Here is a 27648-nt window from a genome sequence, read left to right as displayed (position 1 = left end):
GAAAAAAGCGTTTGAGAAAGAGCAAAGAAACTCTGAATAGCCTCGAGGGGGTTTTCCTCTGAAAGGGAATGCTTTTCTCCACCCCCTCACAGACACCCTCTACTTCGATCTCTCTCTCTTTCTCTGTCTCACTCCCAAACACTCAGAGTGGCCGTAGAAGCGAAACAGACTTAAAAGAAGAGAAAAAGAATCAACGGGCAGCTCGACAATTTGCGTCTCTCTCTGTGCCACACACTCAGACTTGGGGAAGGTCTGCCAAGAATGGAACTGACTTTACTTACTTTTGAAACTGCTGATGAACTAAACATGGCAAGTTCTTCTGCACAAAGCCAAAGGAGGCTGTCTGGAGAGGATTACCGGGGCCAAAAAATGACAAAACCTTCTGCTTTGTAGAGGAGAAGCTCCTGCAAACATGGTAAAGTAACACCAAGTTTCCCTCCCGGGTATCCTCATTGTCCATTGTTACTTTCTGGTTTAAGATTTAAACTGCTCCACTGACCCAGTAACTCAGAGTCTGATTTCTGGTCTGGACAAGTGAACAAGTGAATTTCTTTCTGTGACTTTGCCAGCTATGTGTACATGTGTGTGTGTGTGGGCTACTGGAAGCCTGATACATTGGTTTACACGCAGGGCATCATTTTACCTTCTTTCAACTTTTGTTTTCTAGTTGGAGAGTTCTGAGCACGGTAATGATGCACACTTTTTGCTCTCGTCTTTTATGAAACTTTATCTTTGTAACACACAAAGGGAGTACAAAACCCAATGTGAGTGCTCTCTCCAAAGCTTTTTGTAATCCCGAGCACAGTTGGTGGGACCGTTTCACATCAACAGCCAGCAGCATCTCAAGCTTTTTAAGTGTGTGCACACCAACAAAGAGAGAGTGACAGAGAGAGGCGCATTGTCGTTTGTCTCGCATCCTTAAGTCCTTTGATTCGGACTTAATTGATGCGGACGGCACACATACTTGAGTGAGTGGAGAGTGTTTCGATGTATAAATTATTTTACTGCTTTGCATGCGCACAAAATGGAATTCTCCAGTTCAGCGGTCGGCTCTTTAAAAAGTTCAAACCATAGAGCTTTTAAAGATAGGAGGGGACTAATCTAATCCCAGTCACAGCAGAATGTAATTAATTACGATGAGTAAGCCACAAGATGGGGAACACTGATGGTGGATTTGTGGGAGGATGTGGTTTCTTTAAACTTTTATTTACATATTGCTGCTGCTATTAAATTTGTTTTTAAAAAAGGAAAGAAAAATCCCTAAATGCTTGCTTGGAGCATGGCTTTTATTTTTGGTAAACTGGAATATATTTAGTCAGTCTCACATTTATCCTTTATATTTATGGAATATACTGTTATTTCTTACATGGGAATCAGTCTGACCCATAACATCTGTCCAAGCTTAAGTGATAGCTTTACAGCAGGAAGGAAGGATGTTTAAAGAAGTACAAACTTGACTGCGAATGGCGGCCATCACTGTACTTTGCCCCCACTTCACTGCAGCGCTAGTTTGACCAGCTTTCAAAGACGTAACTGTTTGTTTTACTTAATGCCTGACTGATGCCATGAGCCTGCAGAGTCTCACTTATTAAACTGCTGCACTGTGCAAGACCTACTGTGTTTAAACTCTCTACAATATTACAAAAGCCCAACTCGTGGCATGCTGGTGTGCAATGTATTTGCATTTAGTTACTCATGAAAAGCACAACCAAGAGTCACTTATTAACTATCAAGGTCAAGAACTTTCCTCTTGAGGCCTCACAGAATCATGTGTTATGTGTTCCTTTAGTGTACAGTAAACACAGTTACCTACTGCGGGACAGACAATATTTTCAATTGTCAGTTGAAGTGATAAAATTATATTTAAAATATATGCAAATTATGAAAGTGCAGATGAGAGTTCCACTTGGGCTTTGGACTTGCTCTCGTCTTATAAAAACATATTTAGAGGCAGCAGGCGAGCAGACTTTCTACAAAACAGTAACAGTTGCAGACGAGTAGCTAACAAGAATAAGCAAACAATGACAGGTTTAGCTTTCACAAGAGAAAAAAAATTATGCCTCTTTTCACTAAATATTTTATTAATATAGTTGCTTTAGTTGTCTGCCGTTGCTGTTGTGCTGTGCTGGTAGAGACAATTGATTTATCTGAGTTCTTATGGGTTTTTTTCATTTTGGGGGCGTTAAAACGATCAAATACTCACGAGGGCATTTATACTGGAAGGAAATAGTTCCGTTGTGGACTATTAAAATGTAACAGTGCAATGAATGATGCTCATTGCAATGTTCCATAAACCTACAGGAAACTGCAGAATTTGGTGTTTATTCACTGTTGGTTTGGCAAAATAAACAACCACAAGTTACTGGCTCTGCTCCAGGCGTTTAAGTCTATATAATATATCCACAACTTTCAGATTTTCAGGATACTCAAAAGTGCTGATTTATCAGAGTGCCACAAGCATGTACATCATCTCAAACCCTGTGGAAATGCGATGCGAGTGTCCAGATTTTGATTGATTGGCAGAAAACTGGACTTGGATTTCCTGGGTCACTCCCCCCTTTAAATTAGCTAATACTGCACACTGCTCAACTTGATTTTAATTTTTGCCAAGTCTCTGCTGAGGCTGACTGGGAAAATGAACTCATTTGATTTATGAAGAAATTATGGATAATCACAGACATCTGCCATTTGGAACTGTATGATCCAAACAGATTTCATTTTGCTTCACGTCAAGGCTCTGAGAGTTGTCGTGAAGCTGTGGACTGAATTTTCAGTGTGTCTATCATCTCTGTATCACAAAAGTGGGTCAGATGCAACAGAGGCTTTGCACTTGTATTTCCAAAACAGAGCCCCAGCCAAGTGTTCAAGGAAAAATGTCAGTGCCTCAGCTGTTTGCAGGCCAGCTTTCATCAGGCATTGTCTCTAGAAAAGTTTGTTTTTGCAACATTGCCATTTCCTCCCCAATCTGTGGCTTTCCAGTTGCATGAATTAATTTTAAATGCAGTTTGTTAACGGTACAGAAAAAAAATACAGATTGCACTTCCTCTGTTTGACTTACATTTCTTTGAACTCGCAGAAGACCCTCATACTACCTTGCAAGAATGAAGAGCAGCAGATGTTACTGCACTGCACTCCTAATACGCAAGCTCACAGACATAGAAATCCAAATTGTCACATGGCTTAATACATTTTACAACACTTCTTCTAACAGTACAAGTACCTTTTCCACACTGGGAGCCAGTATGTTGTGTTGCACTGTCTAAATACTAGATAAATTGAATTTTATGTTCGATATTTTGAAGCCAGGATCGGCTTCAGGAAGAAGGCTCAGATCCAGAAGGTTTTGCTTAGTCATGTTAAATGGGAGCGGTTCATGAATGAATCAGCTGTGGTGACATTGTGCCAGAAAAAAAGTCCCTGTGTGAACCTTTCAATCATAGATGTATTTTTTGGTTCGCTTGTTTTTACACAGGGCCGTCACTGCTGTATGTCTTTACTGGTCATGGGAAGTCTGTGCTGTCTGATCTTGTGGTGGCATGAAAGAAAAAGAGAAACTATGTCATATGGCGCACTTTAAAGCATCCAGGTTTATCCTTAGATCAGATAAGGATTTTGAAACACGGATTTATGATTTCAGCAGAGATGACGGCATAGATTTACGTAGGATTCAAACACACTTGGTTCATTGTCCTACGATATAAGCAAATATTTTCAGCATGACGGCCTGCAGCAGTGCTGTTTTGACACTTCAAGTTATAAGCTGTTGGACTTGTTCAGTCTTATATTATTTGCAGATTAAGGTTCAATTAATGGATTATCTGTGAAAGCTCTCCCACGTTCTGTGGAAACTTGCCAGTGTTCAATACTACAGCACCATGAGTAAGGACTGGAAATCTGATACACTCTTTATTGAACTACAAAATGAACAAATGTATTTATGGGACTCTACATTACTCTTAGCGGAAGAAACAAAGCAATGTAGTAATTTTGTCTCATGTGGGATTTTTCATCTTAAAAGGCTTTAAGATGGCTTATCCGTGGGAGCCCTCTGCTGAGTTATAAAGGCTTAGAGCACACACAGAGGCAGTTCTGTCTCATCACCAAACAGACAGAAGGAAATAGTAGAAAAGGAGGGGGAGTAGCTCAGAGACACTGGGAACATGGTTTTCATTAAGACATGACTAACACTCATTTTGATGATGATGGCAAAAGATCGTTTTTATTTTGGGTTCCGTGTGAAAGTAGTCAGAGTAAAGCGTACGCTGCAAAACGCAATTGTTTTTGAACTGTGAAATAAAGAGAAAGGAAGATGACACCTGCATATGAAGCTGACTCACTTTAGCTCTACTATGTGCTGTGTTTTTTTCTTTCCATGACAACATTTCTTCAGTTGACATGTCACAGGCGCTCAGCCTACTGTGTCCACGCTGTTTTTGTCTTTTCTCATGGCTGAGTTGGTGGTGTGTCATCTCTCAGGTACAAGACTAAACGTGCAGAATTCAGGCAGTTGTCAGGAAATACTGGACAGTCTTAACTGTCACTTTTGGTTATGTTTTGGGTTTACCCTGGAGGTGCAGTGACGGCCGATCTCTTATGAGGAGTTCAAGAAAATGTGATGAACAGTCAGAAACGAAAACATAAACCAAACTCTTTCAACATGTCGCATCAAAAGCTGCGCCAGTTTAGTAAAGGTTAATCTCCATCACAATTACATCTTTTGACCCATATAGCTGATGACAATGCAGTACTCACCTTGACAGGTTGTTTATGCAGTAGCTCAGTTCTCGACCAAGACTTTTGTAAGCCCCAGCCTGAGGCAATATGGTGAAACCTGCCATAATGCTTGCTATTCTCTATACAAAACACTGAAAAAAAAAAAAAAAACTCCTAAGGGGCAGTAGACAAGACAAAGAAAGAGCTAACCTTTATAACAAATGCCTCTTGTCCATGTGGTTAGGTCAGCTCAGGTCAAACAATGACCTTTGTTGTAGACTGAAGCTCTTTCTAGAGTTAAATCGCAGGCTGCAATGGACAATTATCACAAGATAGGAAATCCCCTTGTCTAGAAAATGCAGGAGAGGCAGTGTTGGAATGTTTTCAGCTGGCCACGGACCAAAAACAACAATCTCAAAATGATTTAAGCTTGACTGAATACCCTTCACTGGCTGATTCTGGAAATAAAATATATCTTGGTGGAAAAGCAAAGACGCTTTATGGTCATATGAGCTGGTTACTGTACACTGATAGATGGTGGAGAGAAAGAAAAATGCCATAATGATGCATGAAAGAGACTCTGCCTGGATATTTAAAACAGACTGAAGGAACAGATATGAGTCTATTGTGATGCCAGGAAGGTGACACAAAGAGCGTACTAAACAGGAAAGAGACAGTAGAAAATAAACTCGAAACATGAGGATGTTGATTAAAAGCAGTGTAGCTGAAAACTGGCTTCTATGTAAACTAAAGCAACAGATACACAAGCATGTTCAATAATGCAATTTAGTGAGTTGGTGCAACATAGAAAATGCATGGCTGTCCCTCTATTGAGCTTTGACCCACCACACCTTTGGATGCATGGATCGATGGTTGTTTAACTATCATTATATTGAAAAAGATTATACTAGCATATGCTGCTGTGACTGCAACTTACGATTATGACTTCATTATTGTAATAATAATGTTTTCCAATACCACACACAGACACATTTTGCTTTGTTTGACAGATATTAATGATGAGTCTTTCACAGTTCAGACCTGTTTAGAACATTTTCTGGCACTGGTAGGCACACATACCAGTACGAGCAACACAGCACTAGAAGTGAGTTGACTCGCTAGCCAGTCTGAACTGGTTCCAGCTGAGCTATGCTTAGTAAATCTTAAAATTGTCTCTCTCATGCAAATATTGCTAGCCAAACCACCCATAGAGATGACTTCCAGTCAGGGAAGTTTTCTTTTTTAGCTGGTGTTAACAAAAACAGAGGTTTATTTCTCAATTCAACAGAAGGGACTTGGAAGGATTCAGTTGCAGTGAGGAAATGATTTAAAGTCGCATTACACAACAGTGGATGAACTCTATTAAATTTGTGGAATATAACCTGAAATCTATCATCTACATAAGAAAGAGCACATGTGCAAAACTGCACCAATTCAAATAAAGCCCTCCCTGAGAACCTGAAGTCCTCAACTCTGCAAAGTAAGTTCAGGGAGCCGTGCTTTATTAGACAGGACCACAGGTTTACTGTTAACTAACAGAAATACAGTAGTGGCTGCAGTCAGTCTAAAACAGCTGTGATGCATTACCATTTAAGAGCCTTCCTAAGAGGTATTCTGCTCTCCATTTCGTGATCTGTTGTGACAGATGTGCACAATCAGAAAAGCATTCTTTTCTACTTAGGGAATGCAAAGGCTCCATAGACTCAGAGCACTGTGAATGGTCAAATATTGGTATTGATTTACATCCAGAAATCTTGTCATGAGTCCAGTAGATCAACATTAGCTCATTTCACAGACATTTCAGTCACTTTGTATTCACTATGTATGTGCAATCCTGTTTTGTGAATGCAAAGACTAAACAGAGTTGAAAGATTTACTGAAATACCAAATGGATTATAAACAGCTGGAATTTTATGACATTTGCATGTTTTATGTCCAAGTTGCTCGCAAGTATCTGCATCTGCCAAATGGTCCCAGTGTAAACCAGTGTGAGGTCTTTGAAGCTCCTGCACTTGTGTTTACACTGAGCCGCTCTGGTCTTGGTCAGGCCATCAACCTAAACGAGGAAGGGGCTAAAAAACAGAGTCCTTTGTAGGCTTGGAGATTAACACAGCAGGCTACTGACAAGTGATTGTGTGAATAACATACCTGCTTTGATTAGCGACTGATATCTATGCAGATTCAAAAGAAGTCCTTATATTCAAATATCAACTCGGTATGAATATTATGGCTTTCCTTTTCATTACCAAACATTGATTTGGTTCTAGGATAGGATAGAAGAATAATTGTACATTTCACCTCTATCTGGCATGAGATAAGACTGTGAAGAGCACTATATTTAATAATCTTGAGACACTATAAAAATATTACATTGTATTTCATGGGGTTTCCAGCCAAGTTAGCAATGTGGAAATCAATGCCGGTCAGCCTCCCCAAGTGGTTTTCACTTTTGAAGTTCTCATTTTTCAGTCAGATGCATATGTCAGTGTATCCAAAGTGTTCCCTCGATGATTCCCAAGAATTTGGCAATCACGTGACTTTTCTTCTTTCATCTCCTAGAGGTTCACATTGCTGCACCTTTTATCACATGCTAGAGGAACTTCACTTTTGTCCAGCACTCTGGTTAATGACCAGGTGATACAGCTGCTCTGTATATAATAATATAATAATAGCATAATATATTAATATTTAATATACAATAATAGTCTTTTCTTTTACAAACTTATTTTACTTTATTTATATATTGTGCTACATGTAAATGTTACATCTGTGCACAAAACTCTGGATTCATTTTCATGCAGCTGGTGTACTTATACATCAAACCAACAGTAGAATATCTGCAGTACCAAACACTGTTGTACTAAGCCAGGGGTCAGCAACCTTTCACATCCAAAGAGCCATTTGGACCCGGTTTCCACGCAAACGGAAACACTGGGAGCCGCAAATACTTTTTGACATCTAAAATGAAGATAACACTGTATATATTGTTTTTTACCTTTATGCTTTGTGTGAACAACTAAGGTGTGTTGCTTATGAAATCCATGAAGTGCTACAGAGAAAATTATATTTTATTTATGTAATTAACACATTTTGAACTCTTAAAGAAACATAACAAAAGGAAAGACGCTGAACTAAAATGATCCATGTAGCAAACAAAAACTGTTGTGAGCCGCCATCCTTATATTGCCTTTGGACTTTTGGAGCCTTGACCTGACTTTTAAAAAATAATTGGGAAAAAAGCACTATGCTGCTGAAAAAAAGAAAAATAGATATTTGCAAAATTCTGCCTAAATATGTATTTTACCTGGTTAATGTGTGTGGCGGGGCGTGTTCTGCAGTGGCACCTGCAATCATGCCTCGCCGCCTTTACGTCTGTGCCGTCTATGCTGTTGTGTTGGTATGTGTCAGGCTGTGAGCTTTAACACCGACTCTATACGTACAGCAACCGTGTGTGAAAAGTGGTCAATAAAAAGATGCTGAAAAGCGTGTTCATGGAAACATCGTCGGGTCTGCCGTGATATCTTTACAATGGGACTTCTGCTCCTGAACCTCTGCGCACAGCGTCTGCAAATCGGGGCTGTACGAAGTCACTTTCATCTTCACGCAGGACTGTAAGCTGTCGTCTGTGAAGCGTGAGCGGTGTTTGTTTTTAACACAGTTCACGGTGGAGAACAGCTGCTGACATAACATGAATCCGAAGGTCCATAATTGGCCTACCTCGGGTTGAAAGTCTTGGCGGGTACACCGGCTTCTGCGAGTGTGACGCTTATTTTGAGCGATGACAAAATAAAAGAATATAATTGTATTTTTATATTTCAATATCACAATAATCTTCCAATTTAGAACTACAAGTTAAAAAAGAACTAACAAAAATAAAATACACTTCAGCTAATTACTTCTAATTTATTTTCCCAAACCACGCGGAGCCGCACTACAAGGACTAAAGAGCCGCAGGTTGCCGACCCCTGTACTAAGCCATGTTGACAGGCTTCACGTCTCTAGTCATCACCACCTCAGAACTGGGCTTATAGTCTGGTTGGTGCACCAAAACTGCTTTGAAGACATTATCTTTTCATCTGAATAGTTTCCATGTGCTTAGATGGACTTCACTTGTGGCACAGCTGGTCCTAGTAGAATGCCCATGCAAGCATTCGCAAGATTACTAAAAGCAGACGTCTGCCCACAGGCTGCTACTTTACCTTCTGACATAAGATGGTGTCATATGCAGTGGCATCTTTATGAAACCATATGCTTCTTTGTCATTTTCAATTACATCAGATGCCGACCCAGGTCTGCTGCTAATATACCAGCTCAAATGAAGTGTATCCTGGCTAGACATGAAACAAGTTGCACATACTCATACAGGACAGACTTAATTATCTCCATAATAAAATTGAAATCCTTTTGAACAGGCTTGTTCATGCTTTCTTCTGTGCTGATCTTGCCTTTAATCATCCAAGTAGACTGAATAAGAATTCACTGACCCAACAGTGAACTCATAAAAAAAATAATATATCTGTTTCTTTATGACAGCAAAAACTTTTTAAACTGATTTCAAACCCAGCACAGTGAAGGTGAGCAGGTCTGGAAAATCATCTGTCTCGTAATTTGGCATTTGCACAGCAATTGTTGTCGACCTGTTTTGGCTTTTGAGGCTTTTTTCTTTCAAATACCTTATTTGAAGAAAGTTGTGTCTAAACAGACATAGTTTGTAATTCATGGTCACGGTGTACTCGTTTTCCACATGTGGAACTGAAAATAGCAGCGTTTGTGAAAAGGCTGAAAATACCAGAAAATTTGATAAAAAATCAAATCCACAGTGACAGACTGAGCGACATCTGCATTACTGTAGACGTCCAAACTTCATCTGACTGCCCTTCATCTCTTTTTCTCCTACAGAACCCAGAATCTCTGGACTCGTCCATCCAGAGTGTGCTGTCGGCCCTCTTCCCACCGTTTGAGGCCACAGCGCCCATCGTCCTCTGCCAGCTGTTTCGCACTATTGAGGAACGTTATCACGGTGATGCTCTGCAGTGTTTACTTGACTTCCTGATTCCTTCCAAACATGTGCTGGAAAGTGTCCAACAGGCAGCATGTGTGAGTAGAAATCATATCTTTGTGTCTTTGTGAAGTCTTCCATATGTTAAAAGGTTGAGGGGTTCAAATAGTGTCAACTGTCCAAGTGATAAAGGCTACCCTGCAAACTTGTGCTGCTGCAAACGTATTTTTCACTGTATAGAAGTGATTAATAAAAATTGTGATTTATAAGCTACAGCATACTGTAGACATTGTTTTGTTTTGTATAGAAAACTTAGGCTCAGTCAGAGCATCAGATGCCCACATGAATCTAAATGCCTCAAATTACACCAGTGGTAAATTCAGTTTTACAGTATGATCAAAAGATTTACTGTAGATGTCCAAACTTATAAGCAGGAAACACAGAACCAAACAATCAATACAGCAATGCAGTGAATTAAGTAGACAGTAATTTAGAAACAAAACTGCATTGTAAGAAACCTTATTTGATTTTTTCCTAGGCTGGATACTCTGATGTGGTTTTCCGCTGTGAGGGCTGGCCTCTCTGTCTCCATGACAAAACGGTCATCCAGTTAGCGCCCGTTAACCCCTTGCTGTTGCGTCCTGGAGACTTCTATCTTCAAGTGGAGCCTTTTGGGGAACAAGCGGCACGCATCGTCCTCAAATGTCTTCTTGAGGAAGGATGTCGAGAAGTGGAGGAGACCCCCATCCCTGAAACGTCTTATCCCTGCATCTTCACCGAAGACTGGCTGCGGGACATCAACGAAGGACGTGATGGAACTCCTTTGTCACGGTGTTTGCTTTGCACAGACCAAGGTGTAATTAAGTTGCCGTGGGCCAAAATTGCAATTCCAGAGTTTTTAGACAAGCCTAAGATCATGCCCACCTGTCAGAAATCTCACCCTGAGCCAAAGCAGATTTCAGTTCCCATCCACTTCAACTCCTCCACCCTACCAGTTGAAGCCACGATTCTTCCAGCAAATGACAGGATGTCAGCATCTTTAAGACCCGCAGCCTGTTCTTCCAAACTTGTCAAAATGGAAGATAAAAGAGGGGCCCCGAAATCCTGCTCCAAACCATTAATCAAGCCGGTGGGTTGGGTTTCTCCTAATACCTGGGACAGTCATAACTATCAAGAGATTGAGGGTGATTACGTAGACCTGGTGGATATCGACAAAGGGAAAGAGCTTGTGGATAAACAGAGAGACAGGCTTCCAAATCCAACCAATTCAGTTTTGTTCAAACCTGTTAGACCACCCCCACCTGTGCCGCTTGGGAATAGCGTTCCCTGCGGACGCACGCTTCAGTATACAGAGGAGCGTTTTACACCATGCAGCCAGGGGAAGCTGGAGCAGGACCTCACTGATGAAGACATGAAGTGCAGGTACAGAGATTCATACCTGGCGGCACTGACAAATCCAGTGCCTTTTGAGAAAGGGAGTGTAGACCTGGCTGCCTTGGAGGAGGTCGGCCTGACTGAAGATGGGGAGTTAAAATCTAAGGCTAAAATTGGTGCTCAAAAAGACCAAGTAGGAAACTATTGTAACCACTGTAAGGAACCTGTGTTTGGTAATGAGCCCTTCCCTTGCAAACACTGCCATGAGCCAACACCAGCAAACTTAAAGCCCCACCTTCCTAGTAAATGTGAGCCGGAAAACCTCATGAAGGAGTCGCCCATAATTTTGAAATCAACCCCTGGTTTGAGCCAAAGTCAGAGAGTTCAGACAAAACTTATTTCTCACCCATCAGGACATTGTGCTTTTATGCATCCAGTATCAGATGTGTCCTCGGGGACCCCTGGTGGTGACCTGGAGTCGCACCAGAGGGGGAAGGATGTGAAACCATCAGGCAAGCACAAAGTTAAAGTGAGGTCTTTGTCCGCTGTCTCAGAAACTCCTACAGGGAGGCCACTTCTCTATAAGCTCAACAACAGGAGCCATAGTGATATTTGCCCTGCAACAGTCACGAACTTAATGCACTGTAGGCAAGAAGTTCAACTTGATGAGGAAACTCTGAAACTGGAAACAGAGAAGTGTCTAAAAAAAGGTAAGTGAGGGATAACATCCATGCGACTCAACAACATTGTTATTATTTTGTGCACACAGCCATTAAAATGATCGGTTGCTCCATGTTCAAAGGGGCTTTGAAAGAATGTGCTCCAGTGAAGGTCACAGTTCACGAAGGCTCTTTAAAAGAGGGTTCAAAGGTTAAAGATCAGGTTTGAGTATGATCTTCCTCTAGGGATTCTCCCAATGCTGTCTGGGTTCTCTGGCAGTACAGCCACATTTATGTCATTCCCATTATCAAGGGAGTGAAAGGAAATAGCATGCTGCACCCCAGTGAAAGAAAGGGCCTGAACCCACTGGGTAGAAAGAAAAAAGCAGAGCATTCTTCTAATGTAGAGAGACAGCATAACGTGCAAGAAGGCAGTTTCTCTATCCTCTGCACCCAGTGGCATGTGCCCGCAAGCCCTCAGAGGGGCAAGTTGAGATCTTGACTGGAGACATGCTTGTCACGGGCTGTTAAAGTGGCAAAGAGAGAGAGGACAGATGAGGCCTTGTTGGCTCCAAGAGGAGGCCAACTAGTAAAAGCAAGATTTAGTAGTCAGACCGCCGCTGTGTTTTGTTATAAAGACCATGTCCAGTATTTAGAAGTGGTCTGTGAATGTCTGTGCAGCTGTGTAACTTTAAACATGTTAAAGATATGGCTGTTAAAATTATTAATTGCTGTTGTTATAAAAGGGCAAAGGTTACTGGACAGAAAATGAAGCTGACAGTTTACAGGAAGGCGTTGCACGATCTTAGAATAAAGTCCCTCAATAAAAAACAGTCTAATGGATAATTAAAAATATATGATCATTTTTCATGCTTGCTGCCAAAAATCATGTTTTGAGTTGTCACATTTATAAAACATTCAAAATATATAAATATATTTTTTGCTTTGTCAGATTCTCAGCCGAGCAGAAGTGAAGCTTTGTCCACTGCAGAGGGGCCGGGTACCAAACTCCACAACTTAAAGACAGAAAGTATATCCTCTTCTGACACTCAGCATCCCTCGCAAGAGTCAGCTTTCAGGAGGATCAGTGGCCTGCTTGAACTGGGGATTGTGTGTTTACCAGGTAATTTTGCACTTGTTAGTGTATGACATGAGAATATATTATTTTGCAATGTGATTTTTCACTGCAAAATAACCATTTCTGGCATACAGTACATGTTACTGTATGCTTCAAATTTCTTTTTTGTACCTAAGAAGTCAAATACTGCACACAACATGACGACTTAGCATTTTAACAGGTAAAAACAGTTTTTATTTGATCAGAGGATGACATCAGCGGCTTCTGTGTCATTGTAAGATGTGATGGATCAGATGTTATAATTATTATGTGCCTCAAAAAGCTCAGCAGAAGCGAGTGACGCCTCAGTTTTCAGTGTTAAACATAAAAGGTTAAATTTAATGTAGCCCTGACTTCCTGTGACTGAAAATTCATATAAAGAAAACTTTTACCACTTCATGGATTTATTAAAAGCATCTTCTCCATCATGTCCATCCGCAGGCAGCAGGGACAAGACTGGCAGGGCAGTTGTGGAGGTCCATGGTGACAGGATGGGGTGGACGTCCCCTCTTGTGTCAGCACAAAGCATCTGTGAATTACTGCTCTACTTACATTCTATACCAAGGTACAGTGCTGAAAGACTGAGATGTATCTCTAGAGAAAAAAAGATAACATTTCTGCAGTTAACAAACCTGTGAGAATGGAGTTTGTGCTTTGCAACATGTGGGAAGCTGATGTCTTCAGTGTGCCAGAAGAGGAAAATACTTGCTGGCTTTTCATTTAGCGCCTGTGATTATTATGTTATGAAAAGGTTCTACCACAAGAGGGCAGCAGCATATCATTTTCAATATTTCCAGTGGTCAGCAGGAAGCTGTGAATAATATTATGCATGACCTCATATCCACACCAACTGTTCTCCTATGGGTAATTAGTTTGTATAGCAACAGTTCTACAACTGTACAGATTTGACCTCTGCATATAGCACCTTAAGATCATTTGGCAGTAACATGGCTAATGTTTACTGACCGGTGGCCAGTAAACATTAGCCATGTTACTGGTCTAGTAAAGGGCAAATTAGCGGGCTTATTTGTTTACACTAACTAAAGGTTTTGATGCAAAGCTGTTCTACCAGAAAGCTGACCTTGTGCTGTCCCCAGCAAAGAGTCACACCACAACAGTCTGCAGCCAGGCTCGCTGCCAGCAGTCTGGTATGCAGCGCATTGACAGAAATAACAGCCTTGCTTGATGTAGGCTCACATAGGGATAAACAAAGAAGAAGTTTCTTTTTTCTTTGTTTTTTTTTTGTGAATTTGTGAAAAAGTTTAAGGTCTAAGTGTCAGATGTGGGTAAGTGGGAGTCAGATGAAGAGGTTAATGTAAATCTGAGATGTGGATTACTTAAAGCCCAAAAGCTCTTAAATCTGTTCTTTATTGCTAAATGAACACTGTGATGAAATATTACATTTGAGTTCCTAATGCGCTCTAACATGACTTGTTTTCGTAGGAAAGATGTTCGAGAGCTGGGAATGACTTTGGTCATCAATGCCAGGAAGAAGCCTCCCCCTCTTCACCTCTACAAGGCTCTATTGATGGCCCAGGTTAAAACAGTAATGCTGCATGCACATGCCAGAAAAAAGTTGATGCAAAGATTATGGGGAGTGTTTGGTTTACTGGAAAAAACAGGCCTGGGGGTATAGTGTACTGGCCTTGTGTACAGTACAAATTGCACTGTAGGTCTGTGGTCATTAAGGTTTTACCGTAAGTGAGAAAAAAAAGGCAGGATACTTAGACATGTACCACTTAATAACCCTCAGCAGCCTTCCCCTAACCTGTTCTCTTTCCGCTTCAGGAGCAAGCTCTCCATGCTGTCCACAGTATCGTCATGCTGATGGATAAAGACACTTGTCAGCGTCCTGAAAAACAGCCTGGTCTGCAGGTCAGACATCAAAACATTTCATTTCCCTATTCAGTATAAAAGTGTAACTCTTATTCACAAAGGGTTTGCCTTTGTCTCTTAGATGGATTTGGTGACCACTATGAAAGCCCTAAACAAGACGGTGGAAGCTTCCCAACTAACCTCTGATTTTGGAGGTACCTTCACTTACAGTCACACCGAGTGGCTGCAGTTCCATCAGGTACTAAAAATGCACGCTAAGTCTACACAACTGCTCTACTGGTGGTATTGAATCCTAACTACTTCACTCTGAAAACCCATGGAGTGGTGTCTGGTGACTAAAGTTGCTCAACCATAATTCAACACAGTTAAAATTAGGCTCCCACCCAGCCAACCACCCGGAGCATGCATGATATCCGATGTGCTATACTTTGAGTGCAGGAAGGGTGTGGTCACATGGGAAAGGGCAAAGTCTTATCTGAATGATGAATTTGATTATTTATTATAATGTTAATTGCTCACATTAAGTAGGGGCTGATATTTTATCCTGGTTACGGATAAAACTCAACACTGAGTCTCAAGGCCATTCTGCTTTAACACACAGATCAGTTACTTTGTGTAGCACATACAATACCATAAATTACATAATATTTAACTGTACTAGTGTGCAAATGAGGGGAAGGAGGAGTATGCCAGCCCAAGAAGAAGAAAATAAAGAATTGAACTGCCTGTAGACAGCTATAGATATTTTTTTAAATACAGTTATTTTTAAACCATTTATATTTCTTAATATATCTAATACTTAAAGCAAATTGAATGTTAAAGTAATACAGCATTTAACCACAATGTGGACTAGTAAATACAGTAAAACATATTCAATATTTGTTTTAGATCAGTAAGCTCCCGATAGCTTAAAGTTTCTTATATAAGTAGAAAAATTATTATAATGCGAGATATTAGACTTGATGCCCTAGTCATGTACCCTACAGTAATATTGTACGGATAGTTGAAAGCATCTAAAGTAACCAGCAGCACACTGATAATGGTGTCTGCAGATTTTTTAAAAATTAACTCAGTTTGTCTCCTTTTGCTTCCACACGGCGTTGCCTCTTCCACAAAGCTCCTCAGTTCAATACAATTGAACATGTTTTATTTCAGAGGCTGGTTTCATTTATGACTGACCTGCGAGGAGCTGACAGTTTGTTGCAAAAGGCCATTAAGAGGGTGGATAACAGAAACCCAATGGACACAGCTCAGGTAACATATATATATTTATACTGTATTGTTATTAAATTGGTGTATGCACCACACGCTTATATTTTGGCTTTGTATTTTGCATAAAACAGGAAGTGCAGCAATGCATTGAAGAACAGAGGATTTCAATGAAAGAAATGCTGGAAGATGCTAGACTGGTGACTTTGCAAAGGGAAGGAGGGGCTTTTCTGGCCAGGATGAAGAAAGAAGAGTTCAGATTTCCACAGTCTGAGGACTACAGGTGTCAGATATGATTTGTCACTGAATGATATTCTTCTTTTTTAACTTGTATTAATCTATATAACATGCTATAGAAAAGCTAAGGGCTGTTTTATTTGCACTTGCCATACTTGGCAAATTTATGTGCACATTGCATTTGGAAGGGTAATGGGTGAAGCCATCCTGGGTATCACCAAACTTTACTAATCGGAATGATAACATGTAGGATTTCTCCTCCCTAATGGGAAAAAAACGACATGCATTTGAGGTAGAAGTCAATTAATGACCATTTTTAGATGCCTACACAGTCCTGGGAATATCTCTACTGTAATTATTCCAGCTAAGTGAAAACAAAAAACTGCTGGCTGCATGGCTGTGTGGGTGGCTGCAAAATGTTGTTTATATTAAATATTAACAACTAGTTTCATTTGTTTTACTTACCAGCAGGAAGCATAGTAAGTTATCCATGAAATGTTACCATAAATCATAGAATAACGACTATTAAACAGATTTATTTTAATTGCTTTTTGCCTTGTTAAAAAAATAAAAAAAACACACCCCAGTAAAAACTGCATGAATCTTATTTGTGGTTTTAAACTAGAATTAAAGAGCAAACAGATTTTATTTGTCTTAACTTAAAGGCCCAAAAAGAGATGTGCAGCTACCACTAAACTCGTAAAAAATAGCTGTGGCAAAACAGGATTATTGTGTTTTAAAATACTTTTTAGTTTGGAAATTTTTTATAGCGTGCTTCTTTTATACGAACAAATTCCAAAAATCTGGTGATTTTGAAAATCTCATAAAGTCATATTTTATTCGCAAGAGAACACAGAAAACATGAAATGTTTGAACTGAGATGGATATTGAACATTTTGAATTGAATAGCAGTGACCCATCTAACACAAACAAAAAAGCAAACGTTGAGACAGCACATCTATAAAGGCACCATCCACGCTGAAAGATATGCACATGTATTAGAGCAACAAAGAATAAGTAAGTCTTTTTCAGGGAAGGCCTTTTGTATTTTAGCAAGACAATAAAAAAAATGTATGCTGCATGTCTGTCATTGTAGAAGAGCCCTGCCTGCAGTTCAGCCTTTCTGCCAGCTGTAAATGAAAAATGAGATAAAGAAGATCGAGGACTGTTGTGCAACCAAGTATTTTATATCAGATAACAATGGGTCAACATTCCTCTCCCAAAGGTCCAGCAGCCGGTGTCCTCATTTTGATGTTCCCAGATGTTTACAGAGAGGGGTGTTACCCAGTTTTAAACATGGCCTGTTCTTAAATTTTTTTGAACCATGTTGCTGCCATCAAATTCAAAACGACCTTGCCTTTTTTCCTAGACTGGGAGTAAACATTTTTCTGTGTTCTAGTCTGGGTCAAATATGAGGTTGGCAAATCATTGCACTCTGTTTTTATTTACATTTTATGCAGTGTTAACAACAGTTTCAGAATTGGGTTTGCAATTAAAACAATAAAACAAGGACAGTGTCACATGATGGCTGTCAAAAACTGCCTGGCGTGATGCTGATTAAAAAGCCATTTCCCTCCCTGCATGACAAACGCAACCTCACAGTCAGTCTTAAATGTTTTCTCCTCGTGTTGCAGAGACGCTTTGGAGTCGGTGACAAGTCTTTATAACCAAGTGGAGGAGAAGCTCCACACACTGGTGATGAGATCAAACGAGTCCCTCCAACAGCTGGAGTTCCTTTTCAGGCTTCGAGAGGTGGAAGCCAAAATCAGCACGGTATGTCTAGTAATCTTAGTCTGTTTACAATATTAGAATCTACAATATGTGTTTAAACATCTAAAAGTTATGTGATGATAAACTCACAGCTGGTAGCCACATGTACAAAGTGTAACCGCATAACCAGGGCTTTGTGTCTTGTAGGCTGGGATGTGGTTCAGCACAGAAGGTGAACAGAGACTGAAGGACTCTTACCCAATTGATGATACCCAGGCTTGCACTGAAAAGGATTTGGAGCACTTCCACATGTTCCTTACTCAGTCTAAGGTATCACCTAACGGCAAAGAAATTAGAGATAAGAAAACTTGCCCTCTTTTGGCTGATCAAAGTTGATATCAGTAATATCAGTAAACTGCAGAAGCGGAAGGAAATTGATTTCACTTAACATTTTCATCGTTTATCACAGGAAAAACAGCAGAATGCCTTGATCCTAGCTGCAGAGGCAGAGGGCATTTTTGAGTCCAGCGACAGCAGCCCTGCAAGAGATGTTTTTCAAACTCTCGTCAACACTTTCAGATCTAATGTAGAAGACTTCATGCTGCGTGCACAACAGAGATCCAAAGAACTGGACGCGCTTGTGCACGTTTACGCCTTTTGTGAAAAGGTTTGTGTTTTGTCATTGCTCCTGACAATTTTTATTAACGTCCCTTTCCCCCTTGTAAACATTTTTACTGATTACTTTCCATTTCCTTTCACTCACTCTCTCTGTCTAGGCATCTGCCCTGGCCAAAGAATGCAGTCATTCTTTGGAGCAGGTAGAGCAGGGGTGTTACCCAGCTCAGACTTTAAGTACACTCCAAATGTATGAGCAGAGATTAGGTGGTGAATTCTCCACCCCTCACTTCCAGGCTGTGAAAGCTAAAGCCTGCGCCTTGGGATCAGGGGCTTCGGCAGCAATGAGAGTGTGGAATGCAGCTTGGGCCCAGTGCCGAGAAGTCAGGCAGCATCTTAAGGAGATGCAGAAGAAGAAAAAATACATAGATAAGAACCAGATCCAGAAGACCACAGCTGCAAAGTCTCCAGGGGAACATGGAGAAATGGAGAAAGAGGAGAAAGGGAGTGTGATAGCAGAGGCAGAGCATTCCTTAACCCCACAGCTTAGCACCAGTGCTGTGTGCCTCAACTGCAACGACTTCAAAGAGAGCAAAAACAAAGAGTCTAAAGAGCTGCATTTACCAGAAATGCCTGATAAAAATGGAGAAAATACTTCTGATTTCTCTCTAAACACTGACTCCCACCAAGAGAGCAAGTTGAGGCCAAGAGAGCATCACAGTGAGACAGATCTAAGAGATGTAAACTCAATGAAAGGGAGCGAGGATTTTCCTTCACACCAACCTTTAAGTCGATCTCTAAGCGAAGGCTCACATGTCTGCTCTTATCTGACGAGCGTTCCTGGCTTTTCGCCTTTAAATGTGAGTCACAAGCACTGTCATAGTAAGACACAGTCACTGGAACAAAATCAGCAGCCCATCCAAAATCTCCCTTTTCCCCATAACAAGAGACTACTGCCAGGAAACCCAATCAGCAAATCACCAAGAGACAGCAATGAAGGGAAGGGTGAAGGATGTATAGACTCCAGACAGGAACCTGAAGATGTCAGGACTCCAGAGACATTACTCACACAAACAGAAATCAATGGCTGCACTGTTTTGTAAGTAACCCTCTCCCTCACCTGTAATCTAGAGCAAGATGCTGTCCAACATATGGCAAACTATATTAAATGTTTTACCCAAATGTTCCCCAGTAAGCAATACTATCGTATGAAGACATGCTACCCACGCACACACAATGTAAAACTGAGCTCACCTGGGTTTCATTTCCTGCATGTGGAACAGGAAAGTACGGAGGATCATGGAGGAGCTACTGTCCACAGAGAGGGAGTATGTGAAGGCTCTGGGTTATGTTCGAGAGCACTACTTCCCTGAGCTGGAGAGGGAAGATGTCCCTCAGGATCTCAGGGGCCAGAGGGGGAGCATCTTTGGTAACTTAGAAAAGCTCCACGACTTCCACCGACATTACTTCCTGAATGAGCTGGAGGGCTGTGTGAATGAACCCTTCAGAATAGGACGCTGCTTTCTACGTCACGTAGGTGCCATTTGTGAAAGTCTAGCTTTAAAAAAAAAAAAAAAAAAAAAAAAAAAAATATATATATATATATATATATATATATATATATATATATATATATATATATATATATATATATATATTAGGGGTGCAACGATACACAAAATTCACGGTTCGGTTCGATACTTTGGTGTCACGGTTCGATATTTTTTCGATACAAAAAATGTTCATGCCTTTTTAATTTGTCATTTATTAAAACTCGCCCTGTGTGTGGGGCTGGACGGCGTCAACACGTTAACGAGCTAACTGCGCTAACGCACCAGTTCCCACCAATGTAATTGAGCATTGCGTGGCACATCCGACATACTGTTTTACTTTTGTCCATGACGCGCTTACCTTCAGGGTCATACGTCACATGAAAACCAAAATAGTTCCAAATGCCAGATCTGAATGAGGGTGGGGAGGTTCAATTTGCCATGTTACAACGAGCTTAGCTTCTGTCTTGCTAGCTTGCGCTGCGCTCAGTGGATCTGCACTAGGGATCGTATCGTTTAGGTTTTATCCGATACCGGTGCCAAATCGGTACTTTTGAAACGGTGCCGGTGCTCAAACGGTGCTCAAACCGGTGCTTAAAGAATGGAGAAAACACAAAATTGGTCCAAAAACCTCTCATGTTCAGCTGGTTTTTGTAAAAAGATAACAATATTAGCCTTTTCTGCAGCTATGGGGCATATATGGTATCACTCTTGGCTGGAAGCAGTGCTTAAACAATGGAAAAAACACAAACTTTATCCAAAAACCTCTCATGTTCAGCTGGTTTTTGTAAAAAGAAAACAATATTAGCCTTTTCTGCAGCTATGGGGCATATATGGTATCACTCTTGGCTGGAAGCAGTGCTTAAACAATGGAAAAAACACAAACTTTATCCAAAAACCTCTCATGTTTAGCCGTTTCCCTCTTTTTCTTTGGTCATTTTAGCCTTTTTTGGCCAGGGTGAAGGGAGTATCTGCCATCAAACAAGAAGACAGCCGCATGTAGCTATGATGATGTTTGCTAGCTCACCTTACCTGCATTAATGTAATAACGTGGTTAGCCTACTCAACGTAAATTACACACGAACAACATTAAGCTACTCACGCAGAGAAGAACGGCTGCTGCTGCCATCATCATCCGTCATCATTTCTGCTACACTGGCAGGGCTAGGGGCCAGGACTCTCCTCTTCGTGTTTTTGGGGGATGTTGCTAACTCCGGGTCCGATAACAGGCACCACACCCGCAGTAGATGCGCTTGGTGTGAGGTCTCGCAGCAAGCTATCAAATACGGCGCATTTCTTGGCTTTTAAAAAACCCCGCTATGCGTCGCCAGGTGTTTCATCGGATTCGAGGTGTTACCTCCTTTGACAGTATCACAGTATCAGCTTAAAGCACTTGTTGCAGGCTGCTGAGTTTGCATATTTTGCTGTGAAGTACAGCCAGACTTTTGACCGCTTCGCCTTGGGCATTTTTAATCTGTAGCTCTGCTCTAAAAGAACGTACGTACCTTGACCCGCCTACTATCCTCGAAACGTAAAATGATTGGCTAGAAGTGTATCACAGCTCAGGAAAAAAAGCACCGAAATAAAGCACCGAAATGTGCGCTGCTTTTCGGTCTGGTTACTACCATTTATGTCAGAACCGGTACCCATCCCTAATCTGCACTCGACAGTGCAGCCTAGGCAGAGTAGTTGAACGCATATTCACTGAGCGCTCAACACAGACAGCATCTTCAGAAGAAAAGTTGATAAAAATAAATTAAAAAATGTGTATTGTTCATACATATGCGTACCAGACCGAGAGCACTGTATCGAAGGATTATTGTTGCACCCCTAATATATATATATATATATATGTATGTATGTATGTATGTATACACACTGTTTCTTGAATCATTAAATCATTAGTTTTTCCATGAAACAATCGGTTTAAGTTTTGGCAGCTGTTTAATGTTTAGTACTACCTCACGGTTTTCAAACACCAAGTAATTTCCCGATTGATGTGTAATAAAATTGCTTTCAAATGTGTCCTGACTTTATGCCAGTGTCTTTAGCTTCCAAGAATTTACTGGAATTATGGTACACTGCTTGGGATGTAGTGACATACTTCCACACAGAGTCCCGACTAATCATCTGCATTTATTTTCCATTTTAGAGAGAAAGCTTTGCTTTGTATGCCCTTTACAGCAAGAACAAGCCCCAGTCTGACAGTCTCCTGATCAATCACGGGCAGGCTTTTTTCAAGGTGAGATCACAAATGTGGACCTTCTCTCCAGGATGCCACAGATATGTAGTCGCTATATAGGATGCTATCAAAAAACGCTGTTGTTTCAGGAATAAAAACATCTCTTTGTATACCTCTGAACCTCTCTAGTGCTATTTTTTTTTTTGCATTTTATTTATTTTTTGTATTTATTTTTTGGTTTTTTTGTTAAATTGCCCAGTAGATGCCTCATTCTGACCACTTGCAGTCGTGCATGTGTGATTAGAGCAGAAGACGTGTCAAAACGTAGACCCTTCAAGTCTTGTTTTGGAGAAGAGATGACAAATCTGTCCTCTAAGGCAATGCTGAAATTCCAAATACATTGCAATATTGTATTGTATTGTATTGCTAGTGGACTGAATGGGACTTGCAAGAAGTGATGTAATCAGGAGCGCTGGATGCAATTCAGAGGTACACATGTAGTCATATTTAAATTAGTTAAGGTGTTGACTGCACCTCATTAAAAGTTTGTAGAGTGATATAGTTATTACAAATCCTGTAATAAGGATTTTATGAGAATTCCTTTAATAGCTATGTTGGTGGAGAAACTGACTGACTGAAGCTGACAGATTTTGCCATTATAAAAGGCATTTATTCAAAAAATGTTCTTCTAATCTCACTCATCCAATGTCCCATCACACACACGCATGATTTTAACCATGTCATACACCTTTTTTAGCCTGTACAGATATTCACCAGACCTTTTATAACAATACTGCTTTGTTTCCTCTTTTCTCATACCAGCAAAAGCAGCTGAAGCTGGGGGATAAAATGGACTTATGGTCATACCTGTTGAAGCCTGTGCAGCGCATTAGTAAGTACAGTTTGCTGCTGCAGGACATGATGAGGGAGTGCGATCCGGGACAAATCAGAGAGATAGCTGAGCTAAAGGCAGCCCTTGAGGTCATCCACTTCCAGCTTCGTCATGGCAACAACTTGCTGGCCATGGACGCCATCCACCACTGTGATGTAAGAAGGACTCTGGTAGCGTTAGCTTTAGTTCTGTGTAATTTGATTATCATGATTACAAGATGTGAAGTTTTTAAGTGTTATATGCATATTACAAAATATAGTATGAATGTACACTGGTTTGTCATGCTGTTGTGCAACATCTATGGAGTTTAAGCAGCAAAGTAGGGAAACAGGTACAGGCAGGTCAATATAAATACTCAGAAACATTCATCATTTCTTGGTTTTGTGCAATAGCACTGCTAAGACAGAACATGCATAGGAGAGGCTAGGATATGATTAACAAGGAGAATTCATTAGCCTCATTCATAGGAATCCAAAGTGAGGTGGTGTGTGTGTGGTTGCCTGGAGCTCCATTATCTGCGAGCCCAGACAGAGGGGGTGAAGATTCACAGGAATTTTGTGGGTTATTTTGTTAACTTGATGACCTCTCTCCTGTCAAAAGTAGTTAAAAGGTTCAGTATCTTGCTTTGCTGCTTAAATTTATTTGATTTTTTCTTTAGCTGAATTTAGAAGGTTGATAATTATTCAAAGGATCGTACATTTAAAATGTAGTTTTTTGCATTTTTGATGGGTACAGCACTGCAAATGACCCTACTGAGCCACACTTAATAACTCTTTTGTGTACTACAGGTTAATCTAAAGGAGCAAGGGCAGCTGATTCGTCAGGATGAGTTTTTGGTAACTTTTAGGAAGAAGAAATGTTTCCGTCACATTTTCCTTTTTCAAGAACTCATCCTCTTTAGCAAGACAAGGAAGACTGACATTGGAAATGACACATACATCTACAAACAGTCATTCAAGGTACACGTACTGCGCAAAACAGAATTTTTTTGTGATTCATCACAGAAAATGAAAGTTCATTCAAGAAACTTCCCCTTTATAACAAGTCACTATAAAATTACTTGTTGCAAAGTGCAAATGACTGTTATAGTGACAGATTTTCCATTTGGTGTCATAACTTAGGACAATTTCCTCTTTGCATACATGAAGGGGAAGACTCACAACGCACACAAACCAGCTTGGCCTTTACCGGAACCTTTATCCAATGTGACACATAATATAGAACTATACTCAGTAGTGTATATCAAAAACAATTACCAGTCACAATATTTTGACGAAGTTTTTCTGAATAATTCAATAATATGCGTTAATATACCCATAAACCTTGAGCTGCAACTTATAAAAACAGTCCTTTTGTGAAAATTTGCAAGTACCCTTACTTAAGAGTCACTATTTTAACACAGCTCAGCTCTTTATTTTAAGTCCTGTCTGGCACACTGATACTCCTCAAGAGGACTTGGATATTTGCCTGTGGTTTTACAAATGTACCAAAGTGCTTGCTGTATTTACAAAAACCTATAATCTAACACAAACACATTATCTTTCTCTGTATTCAGACCTCTGACATAGGAATGACACAAAACACCGGTGACACCGGTTTGTGTTTTGAGATCTGGTTCAGAAAGAGGAAAAGTCAGGACACATACACTCTGCAAGCAGCCAGCCGTGAAGTGAAGGAGGCTTGGGCCAGGGACCTGGAACGGATACTCTGGGAACAGGCTATACACAACAGAGGTACGGCACCTACATATAAACACACACCAATTACTACATTTGGAGGATTCATTTCATAAAAGAAAAACAAAAAACAAAACCCAGCGCAGCATATCTAGCTGCACAATTAGTCAATGAATGTACCATTTGAAAATTACACAAATGGTTTCACATGTTATCTTTTTAGAGGTTCGTTTGCAGGAGAGAGTGTTTCTGGGTATTGGAAACAAGCCTTTTATGGACATTCAGCCCAGTGAGGCAGCCATCAATGATCGAGCCATTGACTATGTACTGATGGGGAGAGGTGAGTATTTGATGTTTTTAAATAAATTTGTGACTTCTCAGACCCTTACACGGTTTCTTGTTGTCAGAAAACAGAGGCCTGTTCTCTGTGGGATCATGTGCATCACGGGACGAGCTTCCAGGAGGGCGGCCAAAGTCTGCTGGTTCAAGGAGCAGCTCTTCTTCCTCCTCGTCCTCTGGACGGGGCTCCCTCTCCCCCGTGGGGTACTTGTGTGGACCAAAGCAGAAGGTGATTGCAGGGGTCCTTGGACGATATGCATCACCCCCAGGAGCCCTGGAGGAGGACGATCTTGACCAAGAGAGTGGAAGTCAGCATTTATTGTGTGAGTGAAACCTTGATCAGAGTAAAAAGTATGTGATACATTTTTATTACACAAAGTCAAATGACCAGTCAAATGAAGAGGGTATTTCTCAATGAACCAGAAGGAAAGTATATACTTTGATGTACCCCAAAACTTCCTATTGTTATGAGAGTGTTTCTGATGACCCCTGAACAGGTTTACAGTATCAGGGTATTGTGTTTCAAGCCTCAGAGAATTTCCTCTACAAGCTATGGGGCCAACGGTCAGAGATCAGGGCAGATTTCTTTTCAAGAGAGCCAAAGGTATTTCAATAGCAAAGCTAATTCCTAAAAAGCTGTTTGGCCCTCAGCTGTCGGCTATATTTAGGAACTTTCTCTCACCACTATGTAGTAGCGGGAGAAGTTTGTCCCGTGACATAATTGATGGCAGACTTTGATCATTCCTCAGTTCAACCAATCATGCACGTACAATTTTAACAAAGAAACTTTTCTTTGTTTCAGTGGACAGCTCAGAGTCGTCAGGCGAGAGCGTAAGCGGCTTCAGCAGTTCCAGTCACAGCTACCACTCTGCTATCGGAGGAGAGGTGGAGGACGTAATCACTGTTAAGGAGTCAGTGATTGCTCAGCCAACTGAGGCTTCCAGCATTCTTGCAGGAACCACAAAAAAAACCCAACCACCAGTTCCACCCAAACCCAAGCACAAACCAAAAGATCACAGCAAGAATCTGCCCTGCAGCAAGGTGCAGTACGGATCTGAGTAAAAGGTCATTTGGTTAAAACCAACCTGGTCATAAATCACTCACAGATGTATTCACCACTGAGTGAAGTCACTCTCATTTCTGCTTGTAAGCTGCTTTGTAGCTTACATGTGTGGTTTTGAATGTCAGTAATGAATCTTCTATTGTGACCAGTCTTAAATATTCCTTTTTAATTATTATCTCTCAGGTACAAAGCACCGCTTTTGGAAAGTCCACTGATGTTTGAGAGCTAAGATATATATAAGGTATAGTAAAAGTAATGCAGTTTTACATCACCTATATCTTTTAATGTTGCATAAAACACTAATGAAAGGGAGGCACGTGAATAATCCACTGTTCTATTGTGAGAAGCAGTTATTTTTACATTTCTTCTTCATTTCTTCATTTTTCTGCAGATGTCTAAGCAGCCTGCGAGTCTGTGCCCACAACCAAAGGAGACATCACTTTATTCCAGCTGTTACTGTAATGTTATACAACTCTGTAAATAAAGCTTCTTTTGATGTCACCACTAAAACCGTAGGTCAAGAAATCATCTGTGTGTTGTATTCTCACTATAAATGGTGATAAATGTCAGTTTGAAATACCTGACGTGGCTTTTTTTGCACTATATATTAGGTTAGTTTTATATCTTAAGCTGCAGTCTCTGTGTCTATGTGTATTTGCTATTCATAATACATTGTGAGATTACTGTGTACTCTGAAATGTGGATTTTATCATTGTTAAATAAAAACACAACATAATGCCGTCTTTTTCAAATCTATTGCCAAATGTTGTACGAATGATGGAAGCCTCAGCAGTACTCAAAGCACAACTAATTTCCTCTGGAAACAAATCCTTTGCTTTTTCTTTTAACAATTTTTTTTATAATTTCACATATTACCGGTCTGAAGATATTGTTACATGACTTTCATACTGAAATACACAATATAAACAGTGATGTTGCCTGTTTGCTTTTGCATGGCCTTTTTCACACCTCAATATGAAAACATTTGGTGACCAAAGTGGCGACATTAGGAGCTTAACTGCCAGGTCAGACTTACACTAGCTGGACAAAGTAAATGAGCCATCAGGGCATCATCATCATCATCATCACCACCATGTTTTGAGTACCTCCCTCAAAAAACAGAAATTGAGTGGTTGTTAAATTTACAAAAGTCTAACTTGTAATTTGAACAAAATACTTTCATGTTTCTAGTAAGAGTGGTTAGTTACCTTGACTCTCGAAATGCAGAAGATCCCATGAGATTTCAAACCACAGGAAAACCACTGGGGTTTAACCTGTCAAGGACAAAAATGTAAAGAGAACTCTGTATCAAGCCTTGTAATCAAGCCTTGTAACCCGCACTGTATCAACCCTGATAAAGTTGAGAGATAGATGGAGTAGAATTTCTTATAAATCCTTTAAAATGTTATGTTAACCTGATTCTAGACTTTGTTGAACACTCGAGTATTTTGTCAGACTAACGTAATTTGCATGGGTT

General features: G+C 40.4%; 1 protein-coding gene and 1 long non-coding RNA gene across 3 annotated transcripts; one reads left to right on the top strand and one right to left on the bottom strand.

Annotated features, from left to right (window-relative positions):
- Positions 1-127: 127 nt before the first annotated feature.
- On the top strand, positions 128-27113 carry quob (quattro b). Of its 2 annotated transcripts, none has more exons than XR_014276932.1 (24): positions 128-415; positions 9613-9810; positions 10251-11796; positions 12698-12868; positions 13304-13427; positions 14306-14399; positions 14651-14737; positions 14820-14936; positions 15854-15952; positions 16042-16190; positions 17779-17917; positions 18062-18184; positions 18324-18521; positions 18631-19568; positions 19753-20002; positions 22172-22261; positions 23024-23248; positions 23882-24052; positions 24649-24826; positions 24993-25109; positions 25177-25431; positions 25911-26173; positions 26355-26412; positions 26563-27113. XR_014276932.1 is itself a non-coding variant. In XM_082534334.1 (24 exons), the coding sequence occupies exons 1-23, from the start codon at positions 413-415 to the stop codon at positions 26391-26393; spliced, it is 5550 nt and encodes a 1849-aa protein (XP_082390460.1). In that variant the 5' UTR covers positions 128-412; the 3' UTR covers positions 26394-26412; positions 26563-27113. The 2 variants fall into 2 exon arrangements, 1 of the variants encoding a protein (XP_082390460.1); XM_082534334.1 differs by having other exon boundaries at positions 25911-26149.
- On the bottom strand, positions 18101-21660 carry LOC309707204. The gene is made up of 3 exons (XR_014276944.1): positions 21122-21660; positions 18304-18393; positions 18101-18191 (listed from the first exon to the last, which is right to left on the bottom strand). It is a non-coding gene; the product is annotated as an uncharacterized lncRNA (long non-coding RNA).
- Positions 27114-27648: the final 535 nt, after the last annotated feature.

This window comes from Aulonocara stuartgranti, assembly GCF_965226115.1.
Source record: "Aulonocara stuartgranti genome assembly, chromosome: 5".
Classification (NCBI taxonomy): Eukaryota; Metazoa; Chordata; class Actinopteri; order Cichliformes; family Cichlidae; genus Aulonocara; species Aulonocara stuartgranti.
Note: the sequence above shows the minus strand (reverse complement) of the source record. Positions and strands in the feature narration are given on the sequence as shown.